The sequence below is a fragment of the Eptatretus burgeri genome, chromosome 9 (assembly GCF_056783735.1).
Source record: "Eptatretus burgeri isolate ZD-2024b chromosome 9, Ebu_testis_v1, whole genome shotgun sequence".
NCBI classification, from domain to species: domain Eukaryota; kingdom Metazoa; phylum Chordata; class Myxini; order Myxiniformes; family Myxinidae; genus Eptatretus; species Eptatretus burgeri.
The window spans coordinates 104,041,889-104,061,578 of record NC_140969.1 but is presented as its reverse complement, the minus strand read 5'-3'; the positions used below and the strand labels follow the sequence as shown (position 1 = coordinate 104,061,578).

At 51.1% G+C, this 19,690-nt stretch overlaps 1 protein-coding gene across 3 annotated transcripts in view; it reads right to left on the bottom strand.

Moving 5' to 3' along the window:
- The window catches only part of LOC147020812 (general transcription factor IIH subunit 2-like), a 48,156-nt gene that overhangs the window by 21,001 nt on the left and 7,465 nt on the right, over positions 1-19,690 (bottom strand). For all 3 annotated transcript variants that reach the window (XM_085896439.1, XM_085896441.1, XM_085896440.1), the window contains exon 2: positions 912-989. In XM_085896439.1, the coding sequence (XP_085752565.1) occupies positions 912-989 (78 nt within the window). The remainder of the gene's footprint in view (positions 1-911; positions 990-19,690) is intronic.

The window sequence follows — 19,690 nt, the reverse complement described above, 5'->3', positions numbered from 1 at the left end:
AGTGGGAATAATTGTGGCCATTAAATAAGACTTTAGGCCCACTTCACAAATTGTTTTGCAAAAGACGAAATGTGTGGCCCAAGGTTGGATTACAGCCTTTCCACTTCTGATAACGTACCTGTGGGACCGTTAAAACAGCTAAGCGTTACACTATTGGTACCGTATGCCTAGTCTCCAATTAAGGCTGAGCGATGCCGAGGGGCACGGTATGATCTGGATTTGCGACGTTATTTGCCGCAGCCAATTAGTCCCTCAACGGGCCTTTTATAATTGCCAAGGTGGACCATGCCACCCAGATTTTACCCCCAAGACCAGGTGTATTTAATGAAAAAAAAAAAAAAACACAATGGTCATGGGGAAGCGAATTCAAGGACCAAGTATGTAATAAATAAATAAACCCCTTACCCACTACCGATAATATGCGCCCACACACCAAATGATGGATGGGAGCCTTAGGGCTTTACTTGATAATGGATAATAGCCTTTTGACAATGTAGTGTGTTAATTGGCTGCGATACAATAGCTTGTTCTTCACAATTCCTTTCTGTATGAATCGTTATAAAAAGTATAACGTGGCGTTACCTGCAGTCATGACTGAAATAATCAATAAATAATAGAATTCAAAAATGAAATTTCAGAACACTGACATAATAGAGATCCATTTGACCGATTACGATTCGATTGGACATCCAGAACTGAACCTCTATACATCATGACCATACCGAGAGCAAAACAACATTAACATGGTCACAAAGGCATCCGAGAGGAAGGAGGTTGGAGGGGGTGGGGTTGGTTTCGGGTGTTCAGCTATCTTGAGGGATCTAATACACAAGTTTGTGTGTGTAACATAGATCGATGTGGGGATTATCGGAACACGTAACCATCATGGCGAGATTTGGAAACAAACTCACTTGCGCCTCTTGGTCTGAAGGATGATGTCATCAACAGAAGCTTTCAGAGATCCCGTTTCATCCTCTTTCAACACCTCCCTGTTCATAAATGTAATTTTTTTGAGTTTGGAGACAGGTGGGACTTGGTAATATAGTCAGTGATATAAATTTTATTTCAACCACACAAACAAGAGTTTTCTTTACCAACAACAATGAAGCCCTCCACCAACAGTGCACACATTTCAATGATCAACAAATAAATGGTAAACAAGGCAAGTTCAATAAAAAGTCTTTACAAAGCTTTCAAATAAATCCAGCAAGTTCACAATGCTGCACGCACGTACAATGCTGACAAGTCAGTGGACGACCCTCAAAACCGATGCCGTGTGGAGGACGGTGCCAGAAACCACTCTTGGAGGGGACCATTGGCTCAAAAATCGTAAGCTGTGCCAGTATCACCCTGCCCAAGGAAGGATTCTGACTTGGAGGAGTTCAGCCTAATCCCTCAGAGGGTAGCTTCACACCGCTGGTTGCTCAACCAGATGCACGCGCCAAGTGTCTGAACACACGGGTCCTCTCATAATGAGTGGGGTTGCTGTCCCGACGCAAAAGCATCAGTAGGCTAAAACTAACCTCTCTCATAATCGTCAAATTCCAGCTCCCGTTCCCCGTTGGCGGGTGAACAAGCCAACGCTTAGCAAATTCTGCTTCGCAACAATAGGAAGAGTCCACATCGAAGGAACAAAAAGTGATGTCGCGATGGATGCTTGGCCACCACAGGCTAGTTGAACGGTCCATGTGGTGGCACCTGGAGAAGGAAGAATGCGAATGCGAGTGGGACCATCATAGTGGAGATATTACATGGTGTGAATGGCCTATGGAGCTCCCAGGAGGCTTCAATTGGGTCTTTGGAGAACGTGAGGAATGGGGACGTCACATATGTGGAGTTGGAGAGATGTCGTCGTACAGAGCAAAAGGTAAGAAGCGAGCACGGCTCATCTAATAACAGGATATGTGGCCCCTAGCGAAGCCAAACATCTCGGTCGGAACGTTGATGGTGGCACCCGGAGGAGGAAGAGAGTGCGAGTCAACAGCACGTCATGCATTGCGTCGTCATCGTGGCGAAGATACCGCATGGTGCGAACAGCCGAGGGAGCTCGTGGGAAAGATTGAAGCAGGACAGCAAACAAAAACAAAATGAAAGTTGGAATGCTCAGGGGAGGGAGGACGCCCTTCCCAGCAGAACGTGCTCTGCATTTGAAGTGTAGGAGATCGATTGATGTGTTCCACCACCGAACACAAGGAGGCCGAGAAGCAGAACACAAGGTATGTAAGAGAGGAAGTTGTGGAACAATAGACGACCTACTACAATACAAGGACACACTCAAAAACTGCAATACAAGAAGAACCAAATCATCTACAGCCTGGATAGACCATTAAAAAAAAAAAAAAAAGCTTCTGATAGTGTTCAACATTCATGGATGATAAAGTGCATGCAAATGTACAAGATAGACCACCAAATAATGAATACGATTGAAAAAGCCATGGATCTGTGGAATACCACACTAATCCTGCAGCACTCGGAAGGAATGATTGAAATACCAGGAGTGAAGATACGATGTGGGACTGTTCAAAACAGCCACACACACACACACACACACACACACACACACACACACACACACACACACACACACACACACACACACACTTCACCTGGCTCTGGATCCACCAAGTAACCTCATCAACAAGCAAGGACATCGACACACCCCAACAACCAATATAAAAAAAATGTCCCAAGAAACAAGAACTGAAATGAGTGAAACGGTATTCTGTCGACATCCAAGTTGAATTTGGCAGAGATAAATGTACGTGGAAAGTTGACCAACAAAAACAGACAACATAAAAATCGACCTAAATACAACAATACAGGAGCTCGAGGATGACGTATCGTACAAATACCTGAGTAGAAGAGGGCCACCAAATAGGTCAACAAACAAATGCGCAAAACAAGAACCAACGATACCTATGTAGAATGAGGCTGATCCTGAAAACATACCTCTCTCCATAAACCAATGAGCAGGAGCAGTTTCAATACAGCTGTGGAACAGTAAACTGTCCACAAGTGGAAATCAGAAACAAGGAAACTCCTCATTATCTACAAAAAATCAATGAATCCCGAGAACAGGAGGTGGCGGCCTGAATGAACTCAATCAAGTGGACTGCACGACGACTGTAGGATTAGCAGTGCACGTGAAACGCTCAACAGACTACCGAATACAATTTCAACATGAGCGTGAACACAACAAACCAGAAAAGGTATTTCTCACTCAACTTGGAAAAAACTTCCAAAAGCACATGCGAATCGAAGATGTCATGCAGCAAACCCAAACATCGACAAATATAGCCCCAACAATTGTAAAAAAGACAAAATATTGTTGTGGTTACCAAATTCGCAAACCACCATTCAGGTCCCTTAGGTGAGGTATCTCGGTAAGTGCATGTGTAGTTAGGCCCAAACCCGTTGTCTAGTGGGAATACATGTCATTTATGCGTGCTGCGACTCTTCAGGATAGCCGTTTTTCTTTAACTATCTTTATTTTGGACCAACCGCCATGATTACCACCACAACCACAACATCAACCACCAACCACAACGCCGCTTCACCACAACCTTCACGTCACACCTCGCAACCGTCGCATCGCCACCGTTCTTGCGCCGCCTGTGGGTACCGGTGTTGGACTCGTGCAGGGCGCGCGCCGAACGGCGTGTACAAAATCACGGATTTTGTGCTTCAAAAACGGATCAAAAACGACACACGCCCACTTTTTGCCGTCCAATCGGTGAGCGAGGGGCGAATTGGCCCCGCCCCCAGGGCGATCGATATATGCAAATTTATGGATCAAAAAGCCTTCACGCCCACTTTTTCTCGGGCCAATGGGGAGCGAGGTGAAAGGTCGAAGGGAGGGGGTCAAAGATGAGAGGGCGAAGTTACGGGGCGGATAAAAGGACCGTGTTCGTCAGTAGGAGAGTCGAGAGGCGGAGAGTAGGAGAGTAGGAGAGTCGGAAACAGAGAGTCAAGACTTCGCGGGCGGTGGAGCTGCTCGTCGTGTGCGTTGGAGTCGGAACGGAGGGGACGGAGCTGTGGAAAGGCGGCGACACCAGACGAGGGGGTGCTCGCGTCGTGCAGGGAGCTGCACCCGAGGGAGGCCGACAGCGCGACCTGGCCGAGGTGGAGACGCTCGTCGCGGGATAATAAAGATCCTCTATACCCCGAGCATCAGCAACCCCCTCCTGTTTCCCCCCGCGCTGAGATAGTGCGACCAAGGGGGCCCCTTTCCCACCCCCTACCAGACACTGCCCGCGAGGCCCGCGGAGTTGAGGCGCCATCGCCGCTCCGCGTCTCATCACCAGACGGGTAGGCCGACCCGGTCTCGGCCTCAGGCCCGCCTCATCCTTGAGGGTATTCTTTTCCTTGGTTTTGGGTATGTGTTGTCGGCGCCGTCTGTGAAGTAGAATTGTATAAGTGTTGCCGTGTGCTCGGTAGTCGGTATTAGCTCTGCATTGTGTTTTCGCTTTTATATTTGCTTTTTGTGTAAATGGAATTGTGTTTTTCTTTTCTGTGTGCATTTGGTGGAATTGAATATGTGTGCTTCCCGTGTGCCGCGAATAAATGTGCTTTGTGTTGAACTGTTTCCCGCTTCGCTTCGTCATTTCTCCCATTGAATCCTCATCTTGCTTCACGTAAAGGGTTGGTAGTGGGCTGAATACGCCCGATAATTAATCGAACCGTCGAGGTCGACGATAACACCGCTCGGTTATTCTGATAGTACGGAACGGGTCGCTTAAGTGGCCCGTGTCCGAAGTCGACCTGCGGCGAGGTGCGATCGCCCGGTCTACCCTCCGCGTGGGTACTTAGGTAGGTCGACCCGGCGAGCAACCCTATCCCACGCGGGGGCTGATTGGCTCGATCGCGGTGAGACCGAAAGGTCCACCCGTGACTGGTTCCCGGCGTTAGTCCGAGAGGGTCACGACTGGATTGTCCGTCCGGTGGGCGACGTGCCGCGATTCGAGTTACGTGGCCGTCAGCACGCCGGCGGGCGCGAATCCGTAACACTGGTGTCAGGTCGTGCGATACAAATTCATCGCCCTCCTCGCGGCACTGGTATTGGAGAACGGGACAACGGGCTCTCCTGTCTCCAGCGAAATTCACGGGAATCGGTCCAGGGGTGAGAGAAGCGACCCCCGATTCCCTCCAAATTACGAGCGAGCTAAATTAACCCTTCACGAGAAGCAAGATGGCGTCTCAAGGCGAGCGGGAGCCGGGGGTATTAGAAATGGATGTAGAATGTGTAGAATCCATGGTCCAGGATGGAATCCCCGAGCAGGAAATGTTTATTGTGCAGGAACACGGACTCGCCCAACTGAACCCAGAGCCCGAAATAGGAGCGGCAGCGGCCGCGGTGTATGACACCTCCCCTTCGCCCCTCCACCAAAACCCTTCCCCGATCCCTGCCGAAACGGCTCACCCAAGCGCACCCGACATGGCCCAGCTATGCGCCATGCTGGCGGCAATGACAGCGAGGATGGATGCGAATACACAACAAATGATCGAAAAGATGGATGCAAACACAACTGAATTTATAAACAAAATGAAAAGCATGAACGAAAAGATCGATGCGAGTACACAGCAAATGAAGGAAGAAACGAAAAAGCTCCGGGGTGAGACGCAGAACATGGGCCGATGCCTGCAGGCGGGCATGAAGGCCGTGACCAGGGAGCTGGGAATGGCGACTCCACGTGTGGGAGCAAACGAGCTGGAAGGGGGTGCAACGGCTGACAGGCCCGCGGTGGAGGCGGGTAAAAAAATAATTCGGGGGGCGTGTTGGGCGAGGGTCGTGACAGAGGAATCGACGGTGACCAAAAGGGAAAAATTAAATGGGGAGACCAAAACGTGTGAGACGAGACACGAAATGACGACAAAGGAAATAATAATAGTGGAGACAAGGGAGGTAAAGGGTGAAGAGTTGGCAGTGACGGTAGCCGGGAAGGGAACGATAGAGGAGAGACTGCACGGTGAGGACGGGGTAAGTGACGCACACACGGACGTAGTGGAGGATAATGGGGGTGAGCTGGCGGACTGGGTAGAGACCCAGTGCGAGCACCTGGATGGCCTCCTCCAGGAACGAGGGGAGGGAGTATGCCCCCTTGAGGCGAGTCACGACCAGGTGAGTTCGGTCGTGCTTTGCGAGGTTGAGGGGACGGGTGCTGTGAACGAGTGCACGGAGAGCTTGGGGGGTATAGAGGCCCCGGAGACCCTTGTGGGGACACGAATCCCCAGTGTGGTTGTCCCTGTGTGTGTGGTGCAAGGTGTGAGTGCGTCCCCGTGTGTGGAAGCGACCCCGTGTGTGAGTGGTGTGGTGGCGATGGTGCCGGAGTACGTGCTTCCCAGCACGCCGTGTGTGGATGAGACACGGAGTGTGGGTGAGGCACCGCGGGTGAGTTCCCCCGCGTGTGTGGATGAGGCACCGCGGTTGAGTGCCCCCGCGTGTGTGAGTGAGGCACGGTGTGTGGATGAGGCACCGCGGTTGAGTTCCCCCGCGTGTGTGGGTGAGGCACCGTGTGTGAGTGAGGCACGGAGTATGGATGAGACACCGCGGTTGAGTGCCCCCGCGTGTGTGGATGAGGCACCGTGGTTGAGTGCCCCCGCGTGTATAAGTGAGGCACGGTGTGTGGATGAGGCACCGCGGGTGAGTGCCCCCGCATGTGTAAGTAGTATGGTTTGTGTGAGTAGTGAGGCACGGGTGAGTGAACGGCCGAATGCAAGGGAGACCGTGTGTGTGAGAGAGCGGTATGTGAGGGAGATGTCGGTTGGCATGCGGGAGCACGCAGCCGCGTCTCCCGGTGTGAATGTGATGGAGTGGACTGTGTGCGTCGTAACACGCAGGTATGCGTGTGTGGAATGGAGACGGAGACGGCGACAGAGGAGAGAAAGCCGAGTTGCGGCTGTAGTTGTTTCGGGGACCGTGCCGGGTTCACCCAGCAGTGAGCACGAGGTTCGTGCTGTGCAACGCACGAGACCGCCACGTGCTCGCTTGCGAGAGTGAAGTCCCGGTACGGAAACGCACGCGGTGGATTTGCCGATCCCGCGGACGGACAAAGTTTAGGCAGGTAAATGGATTTGGACCGGACGGGTTCTCCACGCGATCGTGTGTGTTGAGCTCCAACGGGCAAAGCACATGTGTTCGCGTGGGGAACCCCTCGAGACGTGGGGCTTGTTTTTTTTTTATGCCCACGGTGACGCCATGGCTGCACGTGGGGTTGGAATCCGGCAGGAGGGGTATCTCTGCCGGATGGTACCGTCCAAGGAGGGACGAGGAACACGTGCAGCTGCATGACGTCACGGGCAGGTGCAAAGTGCGCGAGTTGCCGCGCTGGCGCTGCGCATGTAAAGAAAAAAAAAAAAAAGAACAAGCCTCACTTTCGGGTACACAGGATTCCTGGGCAAGGGGTGAAAGACCCCTTACCTGGGCACAGGATGGAAACTAGTTAGGGGGAAGGGTTAGCTTAGTTAGACCGACTTCATGGGGCAGGGGTAAGTCCTCATGGAGTCCGTGGAATGGATTAGTTAGAGGGATTGTAGCCAGATTTAGGTTGGGAAATAAAATGATTTATTTGGAGACAGTGACAGACTTGTGAATGTGTAGAGGGGACGTAGCTTAGCTACGGAGTGTTAAAAGGAATGTGTTATAGTGTAAGGGACGACGTGGGGGCACGAGTTAGTTAGGGGATGTAGTTAGAAGGATGGCAGAGTTCAGCGGTGTGTGTGTTGAAGAGTTGGTGAGTTATGATGTGGAGACATGTTGAGTGAGTGAGGCCAGCGGGTCTGTGTGTGTGGAGCGAATGGGGAATGCATGGTGCGATGAGTGATTGGGGGGAGGAGTGACTCCCGCCCAAGGGACCCCCGGGGTCAGTATAAAGTGAGTTCGGGGGTTAGTCAAATTGAAAAATGGAGGTTGTTTTGTTGTTGGTGGGAATGTAGGCTCGAAACCCATTTGGAGGGGTGCAGGAGCCCTGCTGACGGGCTTGGGAGCGTGGCTGCGAAAGGTGAGTATCGCTGAGTGGTTACCCCGGGCACCAGGCTAGTCGGCCGCGGTAGGCCATGGGCCCATGGGGGGGCCGGGATAGAGTAGTGGGCACGGGTGCGCCTGCTTGGTGCGGGGGCCCGGGGCGCCATTAGCCGCGTGGGCAGTGTTGTGGGCACGGGTGACCCTCGGAAAGGGGCCCGGGAGGCCGGCCTGCCACGTGTGCGTTTCAGGGGAGGTGCCATGGGGGGCACTCCCCGGTGTTAGGGAGCTGGTAGGCTCGGAGGCAGTGTAGTGCCCGGGGGTGCCATAGCGGGAGATTCGGCAGAGGGTCGTGCCTGCCAAAGGGAGCCACGTGTCCTAGCCAGGAGACCGTGTGACGGCACGGAGCGAAAATTGGGGGGTGAGGCCCGAAATTGTGAGGACACCAGCACAGGCGACGGGAATCTGGGTTGTTAGAACCAATAGTTTAAGCGAGAGGCGCTTGTTGAAAGCCCCGGGGTAGTTTAACAGTTAAATGGTTAGGGTAGATTAGGAGATGTACCCCTCCGCACCATCCATCCCCTCGCTCTCGTTGTGGGCCGCTGGACCCACTTTGGTTATAGATCGCCGAACTCTGGAGAAGCCATTCTGAGGCTTCGTTGGGCCTCGACACAGGACGTTAGCTCTCCCTTGTTCCCCTCCGGGAAGGGAACGTAGGGGTTGGGAGTAGGCTAGGTGACAGGATAAGTTAGCCGAACAAGGACAATAAAGGGGGTTTGGGGACGATTTATAGTGGGGGAGTAAAAATAAAAACAAAAAAATAAGTGGGGGCTAAATTGGTTTTTCACAAATTAAGGGAGTGGGTATGTACAATGACAGGCAAAGGCGATAGGTTGGTAGGGAGACAGGTAGGTAGATCCGAGCCCACCTTCCAAGTGGCCAGCACCACCGCACTCCCTCCACCAACTTCCACTGAACGGCAAAAGCTGGCCAGCTTCACCTACTGGCTGTGTTGCTGCAAGGCCTGTGCCGGCCAACTTCATCGGCAGCTGTTGTTTTGCTGCAAGGTCTGTGCCGGCTGGATCGTCTGCAGCTGCTGTGCTGCAAGGCCTGTGCCATCGGCTGGCCGTGTTTTGCGTCAAGGCCTGTGCCGGCCAGTTCATCTGCCGGCTGTGTTTGCCTGCAGCGGCCTTCTTCTGCGGGCTGTGTTTGCCTGCTGCCTTTGCCATGCCATGCCCACTGCCCCTGTTCACCAGCCCCGTTCAATTTTTGCTTTGCCCCTCCTGTTCATTGCCATGTGCGCCAGGATCGTAAAAGCAACAGTTTGCAAGCTGCGAGAACTGCCCTGTTGGCAGCTACAACACGGGCCTGCAGTGGTGGCCCGTGCACCGTGTTTGTGTTCATCCATCCATTCGTTGTGCTCATTGCGTGTGCCACTTGAGCTGGCACGGAGACTGCGTTTGTGCAGCCCATGCACCGTTGTGGTTCACTGCGTTCAGTTCAAAAGGGAAGGCCTTGGACTGCGTGTGAGCAGCCAGCCACGTTCCCTGTCACCTGCATTGTTTGAGCCAGAGACTGCATGCGGGCAGCCTGGCTCCCTGCTAACTGCTTTCTTTTTGCAGAGTTCAGTGATCCTGGGCCATGGTTTAGTGTAAAATTTGTAAGTTAAGGTTAAGATGTACTGTAAATATGAGTGCGCCCCCGGCAAGTCTGTCCTAGCGCCGGCAATTTTATTTAAGTCGTCCGTGTGAGTGAGTTTGTTTAGGTAGTTACGCAGCCCTCAGGTTATTTATTTTGGGGACACGAATACCATGAATGTCGCACTCAGGGATCCGTAGGTAAAATGTACTAGGGGAAAACTACACATGATGGCACACGAAAATTTGACGACTCGGGACGAGTCTGTAAAAAGGGGAGGGGGTAGTGTTGTGGTTACCAAATTCGCAAACCACCATTCAGGTCCCTTAGGTGAGGTATCTCGGTAAGTGCATGTGTAGTTAGGCCCAAACCCGTTGTCTAGTGGGAATACATGTCATTTATGCGTGCTGCGACTCTTCAGGATAGCCGTTTTTCTTTAACTATCTTTATTTTGGACCAACCGCCATGATTACCACCACAACCACAACATCAACCACCAACCACAACGCCGCTTCACCACAACCGCCACGACCTTCACGTCACACCTCGCAACCGTCGCATCGCCACCGTTCTTGCGCCGCCTGTGGGTACCGGTGTTGGACTCGTGCAGGGCGCGCGCCGAACGGCGTGTACAAAATCACGGATTTTGTGCTTCAAAAACGGATCAAAAACGACACACGCCCACTTTTTGCCGTCCAATCGGTGAGCGAGGGGCGAATTGGCCCCACCCCCAGGGCGATCGATATATGCAAATTTATGGATCAAAAAGCCTTCACGCCCACTTTTTCTCGGGCCAATGGGGAGCGAGGTGAAAGGTCGAAGGGAGGGGGTCAAAGATGAGAGGGCGAAGTTACGGGGCGGATAAAAGGACCGTGTTCGTCAGTAGGAGAGTCGAGAGGCGGAGAGTAGGAGAGTAGGAGAGTCGGAAACAGAGAGTCAAGACTTCGCGGGCGGTGGAGCTGCTCGTCGTGTGCGTTGGAGTCGGAACGGAGGGGACGGAGCTGTGGAAAGGCGGCGACACCAGACGAGGGGGTGCTCGCGTCGTGCAGGGAGCTGCACCCGAGGGAGGCCGACAGCGCAACCTGGCCGAGGTGGAGACGCTCGTCGCGGGATAATAAAGATCCTCTATACCCCGAGCATCAGCAACCCCCTCCTGTTTCCCCCCGCGCTGAGATAGTGCGACCAAGGGGGCCCCTTTCCCACCCCCTACCAGACACTGCCCGCGAGGCCCGCGGAGTTGAGGCGCCATCGCCGCTCCGCGTCTCATCACCAGACGGGTAGGCCGACCCGGTCTCGGCCTCAGGCCCGCCTCATCCTTGAGGGTATTCTTTTCCTTGGTTTTGGGTATGTGTTGTCGGCGCCGTCTGTGAAGTAGAATTGTATAAGTGTTGCCGTGTGCTCGGTAGTCGGTATTAGCTCTGCATTGTGTTTTTGCTTTTATATTTGCTTTTTGTGTAAATGGAATTGTGTTTTTCTTTTCTGTGTGCATTTGGTGGAATTGTATATGTGTGCTTCTCGTGTGCCGCGAATAAATGTGCTTTTGTGTTGAACTGTTTCCCGCTTCGCTTCGTCATTTCTCCCATTGAATCCTCATCTTGCTTCACGTAAAGGGTTGGTAGTGGGCTGAATACGCCCGATAATTAATCGAACCGTCGAGGTCGACGATAACACCGCTCGGTTATTCTGATAGTACGGAACGGGTCGCTTAAGTGGCCCGTGTCCGAAGTCGACCTGCGGCGAGGTGCGATCGCTCGGTCTACCCTCCGCGTGGGTACTTAGGTAGGTCGAATTCGGCGAGCAACCCTATCCCACGCGGGGGCTGATTGGCTCGATCGCGGTGAGACCGAAAGGTCCACCCGTGACTGGTTCCCGGCGTTAGTCCGAGAGGGTCACGACTGGATTGTCCGTCCGGTGGGCGACGTGCCGCGATTCGAGTTACGTGGCCGTCAGCACGCTGGCGGGCGCGAATCCGCAACAATATAAATACAAGATGAAATACCAACAGATTATATATATATATATATATATATATATATATATATATATATATATATATATATATATATATATATATATATATATATATATATATATATATATATATATATATATATATATATATACATATATATATATATATATATATATATTGTTGCAGATCCGGGGTGGCGGGATTCTCACCCGGTCATTGGCGCCACCCTCACCACTGCCGTCTCCGGGATTTATAATGCCCGCCAGCTCGGCACAGGCCTCGGGTGACGCGTCTTCAATCGTGATACCAACGTAATCCTGAACCTTGCCAGTTGGGGAAATAGAACCCCTGGTTACAGACTGCTTTTGTCAGATGCCGAGCGTTTTCTGCCAGTCTGTAACCATTTTGGTTTTATATGCCAATCGAACGGATCGTTCCTCGACGCGACACAAATTAATCCATAGCGGCAACTTCATCCGAATCAACCAGATTTATTGGGGAACATCGGGGATCACAACACAAGCAAAATTCATGACAATGTTTTTATTAACAATCCTCAACCCGTTCTTAACTAGGGAATCACGGACTACAGGTTTCGAGGGGGTCGCTACCGAAATATGCCTTAAACAACATGCAGACAAAGACAGACAGACAGCATGCATGCAAGACAAGACAGAGTACTTGGTGAGGTTTCATGGACGAGAGGACAGTGTCAAAAGCATGAATGTCGCTCGCAACAGCTGGATGTCCACGGATTTGAGCCCCAGCTCGAACGCGCCGCGTGGCGAAATGGAGGCGTCGTACTCTTGCCCCCTTCGCACCGCACGCGGTCTCCACATGCTCTGACCCCGCATAAGGTTGACGATAGGCCTCAGCTGATCTCTCTCAAGGTCCAGCATACAAATCCAGGCCTGGTCTGTTCTCCAGACAAGGCCCAAATTCAGGTGCCGAGCTCCGCAGGTGGATCGACAACGTGTCGAGCCGTGAGGTGAGTAAGGACAGAGGCTCCACAGCGAGACGCAGGCCGAACCTGTCGATCACTTCCCCATATGAGTCGATCGCCAACTTGACGTACAGGCCGCCTCTCCCACTGCCTCAAAAAGGCAGACTCGACGTGCAGGCAGCCTCTCTTACGTTCGCTCGCTTCGGAAAACACCAGCACGCCTCGACTGTTCTCCAAACACTATACTCTTTTCTCTGAAGCCTTCGTTCGCTCGCTTTGACACACGAGCACCCTCTCAGCCGACTGCAGTTTTTCACTTCTGCCAAACTGTTGTTTACGAGGTCTTCGTTTCTCTCTCGTTCGCTCACTTCGACACACGAGCACGCCTTCTCTCGACGAAGCCGACAAACTCCTCCCCTGCGCGTCACTTCCTCTTTTTGGCCACACCCTCTTAGCCGACAATACGTGGCCTTGTCCGAGATGGGGAAGAAGAAGAGGGAGTTCTCGTTCCACCACCACACAACAATAATACAGCCTCTTACACCTCCCGACACATATAACGTCCATTTTACCAAACAACCTAACTATACATGCATTTAATGGGGGATCTGAGCTAATCCTATATTTAGTAGTCCAATAAGGGCCATTTCTGTAACACTATCCCCACCTTTCTCCAGAGGGTCTCCCGAGCCTCCATCTGGGGCAGCCCACGGCAATGGCCCTGCCTAACGTACAGCACAGATCTCACATTTACTCTAACCCACAACATGGGAAGCATTTAACTCCAAAAACCAGTGTCACAGTAAAATTGGCATGTGCCTAGCCTAGTGTGTCGGGTCACCAATCTAACAAACAAATTCACACTCTATGCACACTACTTAACATTCTAATTATGGATTTGAACGGGAGGGCATTCAATTTTACTTTTAACACCACATTTGCATAGGAGCAGAACCTTCAAAGGCCCAAAGTTCTTTCACGTGTTCGCTCCTTCATGCCCCCCACCCGGCAGTATTGTCCATTCACCCCCGAGGGTTTCCTCTCTTGGTGGCCTTATTGGCCTCTCACCAGGTGAGTTCAGTCAGCCCAGTGGCCTAATCTCACAAAGAGTTCTTCGGCCCACTGAGCCCACAAAATGGCATGAATCTTCAGCCGCAACGGCCCACAAGAGCACTTTGGCCTCAATGGCCCCCAAAAATGCTTCGGCCCATATGGCCTACTCACAAGCAGTAGCAGGCAACAAGCCCTGCATTGGACAGCAGGTAACACAGCATTGGTGGCACGGCGATATCGATGGTAAACAAATGCAGTTCGGAGGCGTTCTTGAGGACACAAATGGGTGTGATGACCTCAGACCAGGTGAGATGGAGTGTACCCTTATCCTTCCTTGGCCGACTTGTTTTGGTTAAGTTCTCCTTTTTTTTTTTCTTTTACAGACAGGATGGTGTGTTTCTTACTCAACTGTTATCTTCGCGGATGTGTGCTCATGACATACTGGTGGCCTATCTGGCACTTGGAGAGGGTGACCTAACCTGGCCCTTGTTAGCAAATTCTCCCATCAACACTACTCGTACCAGGTGTTACACATGAATGGTGCGGAGGAGAGTCCATCGAACCTAACCATTTACTTTGAGCTCTAGACAATGCAACAAACCCTGCTATGGCGAGAATGATCCTAATGACCCATTTTTCCCGACCTGGCACACTGTTCTATTCTATTAAACCTGGGCAAGGCCCTTATTTGTCTTTTTCCATTTGGTGGTGCCAGGCATAACTCGCTGGCTGGGGAGTGTAACTACTACTTGGCCTCTTTGCCTGCTTCCAATTGGGGGTGGAGGATACCCAGCGACCTCAGGGTTCACCTGAGCGTGCTTCTGGCGCTCCTAACTAAGGGGTGGCTCTCTCTAGCCCCCATACTGTGCCCTCATAGCACCTATACTGTGTCCTCATAGCACCCATACTGTGCTCTCATGGCACCGACACTGTGCTCTCCTGGCACTGAACCCTACGGTGCTCTCCTGGCACCTCTGACAGCCTTCACCTGCCAGGAACCCCCAAAGCCCTGCTGCCCTATTTCCCAACTCACCAACTTCCCATACCATGTCACACTACCAGCCAGTACCCCCATACCTTGGCCTGCAACTACCCCTCGCAGTCCGCCTGCACAATGGAACAGCAGCCAGAATCCATGTCAAATCCTCTAAGTCCCCTAACCTACACTAACTTGGTTAGGAGACTCCTACCGACAGGGTACGTTGTTCGCACTCACTCTCCTCATTCGCACAACCGCGCCATTCACCCAAACACTTTAGTCATTCATTCCAAAGTGCCGCACACCCAGTCCATAACACCATCCAACACCTTTCACTTTTATGTGAAAACAAAAACACACCAATCACTCGGATACCACTTGGTCATCAAATTTAACTGGTACACTTTTTCATCCAACCCCAATTAGTTTGTCTCTACGTCCATCATCCGCTGGCCTCCTCCACACTGCCCTAATCGTTTATTTCTAACCATTTAAACGAAACATCAAAATCTCTTCACCAGTCCCATGGAACCTCTGCATGGTTCTAACCAGGCATTTCAATCCTTCCTCAAACAAGCCACTCTTTGTCATCCACTTATTTCAGGTGTGTCTAACACTCTGCCTGTAATGTCTCCACCACTTTTTTTAATAATCACCCAAATCCACTCGTGCCAAATCCACTCGTGCCTTCTGTCATTTCTCAATTGGCAATCACTTTCGGTACAACTCTCAATCAAGATTTTCACATCCCCATATGGCCTACTTCTTTGGCTCATTGGAAGGGGAGTGAGGGAACGAATCCCTCTTTACCCATTACATGACCCCCTCCGCCTTTCCGCCACGGCTCAAAGGGGTCACGCCTCAATGGGGGCTGTGATCTACCGCCTCCTTTTCTCCAGAGTTTGCGGAAGTCAGGTAAACCCCAATCGGTGGAGCGGCCTCCCCCTCTTCTCCAGTGTTCACGGAAAACAGGTAAACCCCGACCTGGGGAACGGCCTCCCCCTCTTCTCCATAACTCTCTCAAGACAGATAAACCCCATTCAGCTAGCCAAACCACTCGTGTGCTCAGAAAAGTCTGAAGACCAAGTGACACACGCTAGTGCCGCCTGCCACTCATCTGTGCTCTACCCAAAAGTTCCTGTGAGGCTGATAGAGAAATTAAAATCCAATTTCTAAATTGGATTTCTAAAACCCAATCAAAAACTGCTCCTGGATGCAGCACCTCCAACTCTGTAAGAACCCATGCGGAGCCGTCCATTATGGTTTCCATCCGCTGGCTCAAGTTCTGTCCTGGTGACATTTCTATTTCCCTTTGCACCTCAAACATATTTCCGATGTCACCACTCATTCCATGCTCAGGACTCTCACTCACAGCAGGCTGCACACATTCCAAGGTCATGTGTTGACATTCCACACCTTCAACCTTTCCTGTGTACTGACAAACTGCCTCGCACTCCAGGGCTACATTCTCGACCGCCAGGTGAGTACCCACACACACTTCGGCCTCGGCAGCACATACCGGTGCTGCAGTCTGGAGTGTGGGCTCACAGCATTCGTTCACAGGCACTCCACTCACATTCAGGGGTCACGCATACGTGCACCCCATCGGACAGAGTCTCTTCATTAACGTAAAATTCAATTTCTACCTTAAGCTCCTCGTCCGCACCTTGTATGCATGTACCCATGTACCTGATTTGTTCCAGAGTCACCTCTGTCCGGTCGCTTCTCTCCAGCAGGTTGCTCATCATCGGTTCGCCACACTCCTCTGGGGCTGTCAGCTCCACATGCTGGACCTGCTCAAAATGTGTTTCACTCGTCAACAACCCCGCATGCTCCCTCAATGTCTCCATCACCAGGGTTTGCTCTAATGGTGGTGTCATCCGACGAGTGATGTCAATCAAGTTCTGCACCACTAACATTACGCCCTGTGGTGATATCACACATCCCACATTATTGTGCTGTTCTACTTCCTGCCTCCATTTTCTTTTCCATTCGAGTCGTTCTTCCTCTCCGAGCCTTTTTAGTTGTTCGTTATCTTTCCGGAGTTTTTCCATCTCCGTGTACTCCAACTTTGCTCTCTCCTCGAGTTGGTTAATTTCAAATTCATATTCTTTTTGTTTTCGATCTCACCGTCTCTCTTGTTCTTCATTCTCCAATCTCGTCGCTTCCTTCAATTTGTCGATTTCCTTTTCCTGTTTCATTACTTGTTCTTTTTGTTTCTTATCCCACTGTCTCTCTTGTTCTTCCTTCTCCAATCTCATTGTTTCCTTAATTTTGTCGATTTCCTTTTCCTGTTTCATTCCTTGTTCTTTTTGCTTCTTATCCCACTGTCTCTCTTGTTCCTCATTCTCCAATCTCGTCGTTTCCCTCAATTGGCTGATTTCCTTTTCCTGTTTCATTCCTTGTTCTTTCATTATCTCCTCGTACTCCAACCTTGCTCTCTCTCCTTTAGCTGGTCAACCTCAAATTCAGGTTCTTTTTGTTTCTTATCCCACTGTCTCTCTTCTTCATTCTCCAATGTCGTCGCTTCCTTCACTCGGTTGATTTCCTTTTCCTGTCTCATTCGTTGTTCCTTCACTATCTCCACGTACTCCAACCTTGCTTTGGCTTCTAACTGTTCGATCTGCACAGTGTGGTTCCTTAACGTTTCATTCCCCGTTCTCTTTCTTTCCTCTCTTAACATCCTCAGCTCGTTTTGTAATTCCGTCTCTTTGTTTTGGTGTTTCCGTAACTCCGAAGTTTTTTTCTACAATTCCTCTCTCGCCTCTTTTGCATGCTTCCTCCCTCAAGTCATCCTTTTTTTTACTGTATTCCTTTAGGTGTTCCTGATATTCCTTTTTCTATCTTCTGTTCAAGGGTCTCTCTTTCCTGATTGCTTGTTCTTACCTCTTCCTTCAGTTGTCTCAATTCCAAATCGTGTTTCCGTTTTTCCATTTCCAGCTTTGTTTTCCATTCTTCTTCCAAGTTCTCTCTATCCCGGGAATTACTAATTTGCTCTTCCTCTATTCTTTCGTTCAGTTTGCTCTTCTCTTGTTCCAACTCATAGGTACTCCACTCTATTTTACTCATTTATCCCTGTAGTTCTTCGAACTGTCTTGACTTTTCCAACAATTCTTCCTTTGCTCCAGAGATTTCTCTCCTCTTTTTATCTTCTGTTCGAGGCTTTCTCTTATCTGATTGCCTGATCTTACCTCTTCCTTCAGTTGTTTCAATTCCAAATCGTGTTCTCGTTTTTCCTTTTCTAGCTTTGTTTCCCATTCTTCCTCCAAGCTCTTCCTATCCCGAGAGTTACAAATTTGCTCCTCCGCTTTTCTATTATTCAGTTCGTTCAACTCATGTATCAAAAGCCCACGCAACCAATCTAATTTCATCGTTTCTCTAGGAAGTTCCTCGACTGTGCTGGCTAAGTCCTCTTCCAGCCCCCGAATTCGTTCCTGTGCATCGGCCAATTGTTGTGACTCCCCGTGCACATAATCCTCCTGAACCTCGTTGACGTGCCGTTCTGCTTAGTCCAATTCAATCTGCAATTCCTCTATATAATTTTCATAATGCCTCACCTGTTCCAAGGCATCCCCCAATTGTGTCTGAAGCTTGTCAATGTTTGCGTCGTCGTCTTGCCTCGCCTGCCATGGTGCATGCCGTGACCACGTGGTCTGAACCGGTGGGCGGGAGCTCTTCCCCCGTGCCGCGGGGTTCGTTGCACTGTAATTAGCCCTCTCCCGCTTCGTGGCGCGCCAAGATGGATCCGCGCCACTATTTTGCGACTCCATTTTCTTTATAATTTGCAAGTTTTTCCTCCGATCCGCTCATGCATCAAATCAAATTTGGACCGTTTTTTTCGTAACCAATGTCCGGGGTGCGAAATGCACCGCTGGTCCAAATATCCCACTCCTGACTACCAAACTGTTGCGGATCCGGGGTGGCGGGATTCTCACCCAGTCCTTGGCGCCACCCTCACCACCGCCGTCTCCGGGATCTATAACGCCCGCCGGCTCGGCACAGGCCTCGAGTCATGCGTCTTCAATCGCGATACCAACGTAATCCTTGTACCTTGCCAGTTGGGGAAATAGAACCCCCGGTTACAGACTGGTTTTGTCAGATGCCGAGCGTTTTCTGCCAGTCTGTAACCATTTTGGTTTTATATGCCAATCGAACGGATCGTTCCTCGACGCGACACGAATTAATCCATAGCGGCAACTTCATCCGAATCAACCAGATTTATTGGGGAACATCGGATATCACAGCACAAGCAAAATTCACGACAATGTTTTTATTAACAATCCTCAACCCATTCTTAACGAGGGAACCACGGACGACAGGTTTTGAGGGGGTCGCTACCGAAATATGCCTTAAACAACGTGCAGACAAAAACAGACAGACAGCATGCATGCAAGACAAGACAGAGTACTTGGTGAGGTTTCATGGAAAAGAGGACAGTGTCAAAAGCATGAATGTTGCTCGCAACAGGCGGATGTCCACGGATTCAAGCCCCAGCTCGAACGTGCCGCGTGGCGAAATGGAGGCGTCGTACTCTTGCCCCCTTCGCAACGCAAGCGGTCTCCGCGCGCTCTGACCCCGTGTAAGGTGGACAATGGGCCTCAGCTGATCTCTCTCAAGGTCCAGCGTACAAATCCAGGCCTGGCCTCCAGACAAGGCCCAAATCGAGGTGCCGAGCTCCGCAGGCGGATTGACAACGTGTCAAGTCATGAGGTGAGTAAGAACGGTGGCTCCACGGCCAGACGCAGGCCGAACCTGTCGATCACCTCCCCATAAGAGTCGATCGCCAACTTGACGTGCAGGCAGCCTCTCCCACTGCCTCAAAAAGGCAGACTCGACGTGCAGGCAGCCTCTCTTACGTTCGCTCGCTTCGGAAAACATCAGCACGCCTCGACTGTTCTCCAAACACTATACTCTTTTCTCTGAAGCCTTCGCTCGCTCGCTTTGACACACGAGCACCCTCTCAACCGACTGCAGTTTTGCACTTCTGCCAAACTGAAGTTGTTTACGAGGTCTTCGTTTCTCTCTCGTTCGCTCGCTTCGACACACGAGCACGCCTTCTCTCGACCAAGCCGACAAACTCCTCCCCTTCGCGTCACTTCCTCTTTTTGGCCACACCCCCTCAGCCGACTGGGCGGGGCCTCGTCCGGG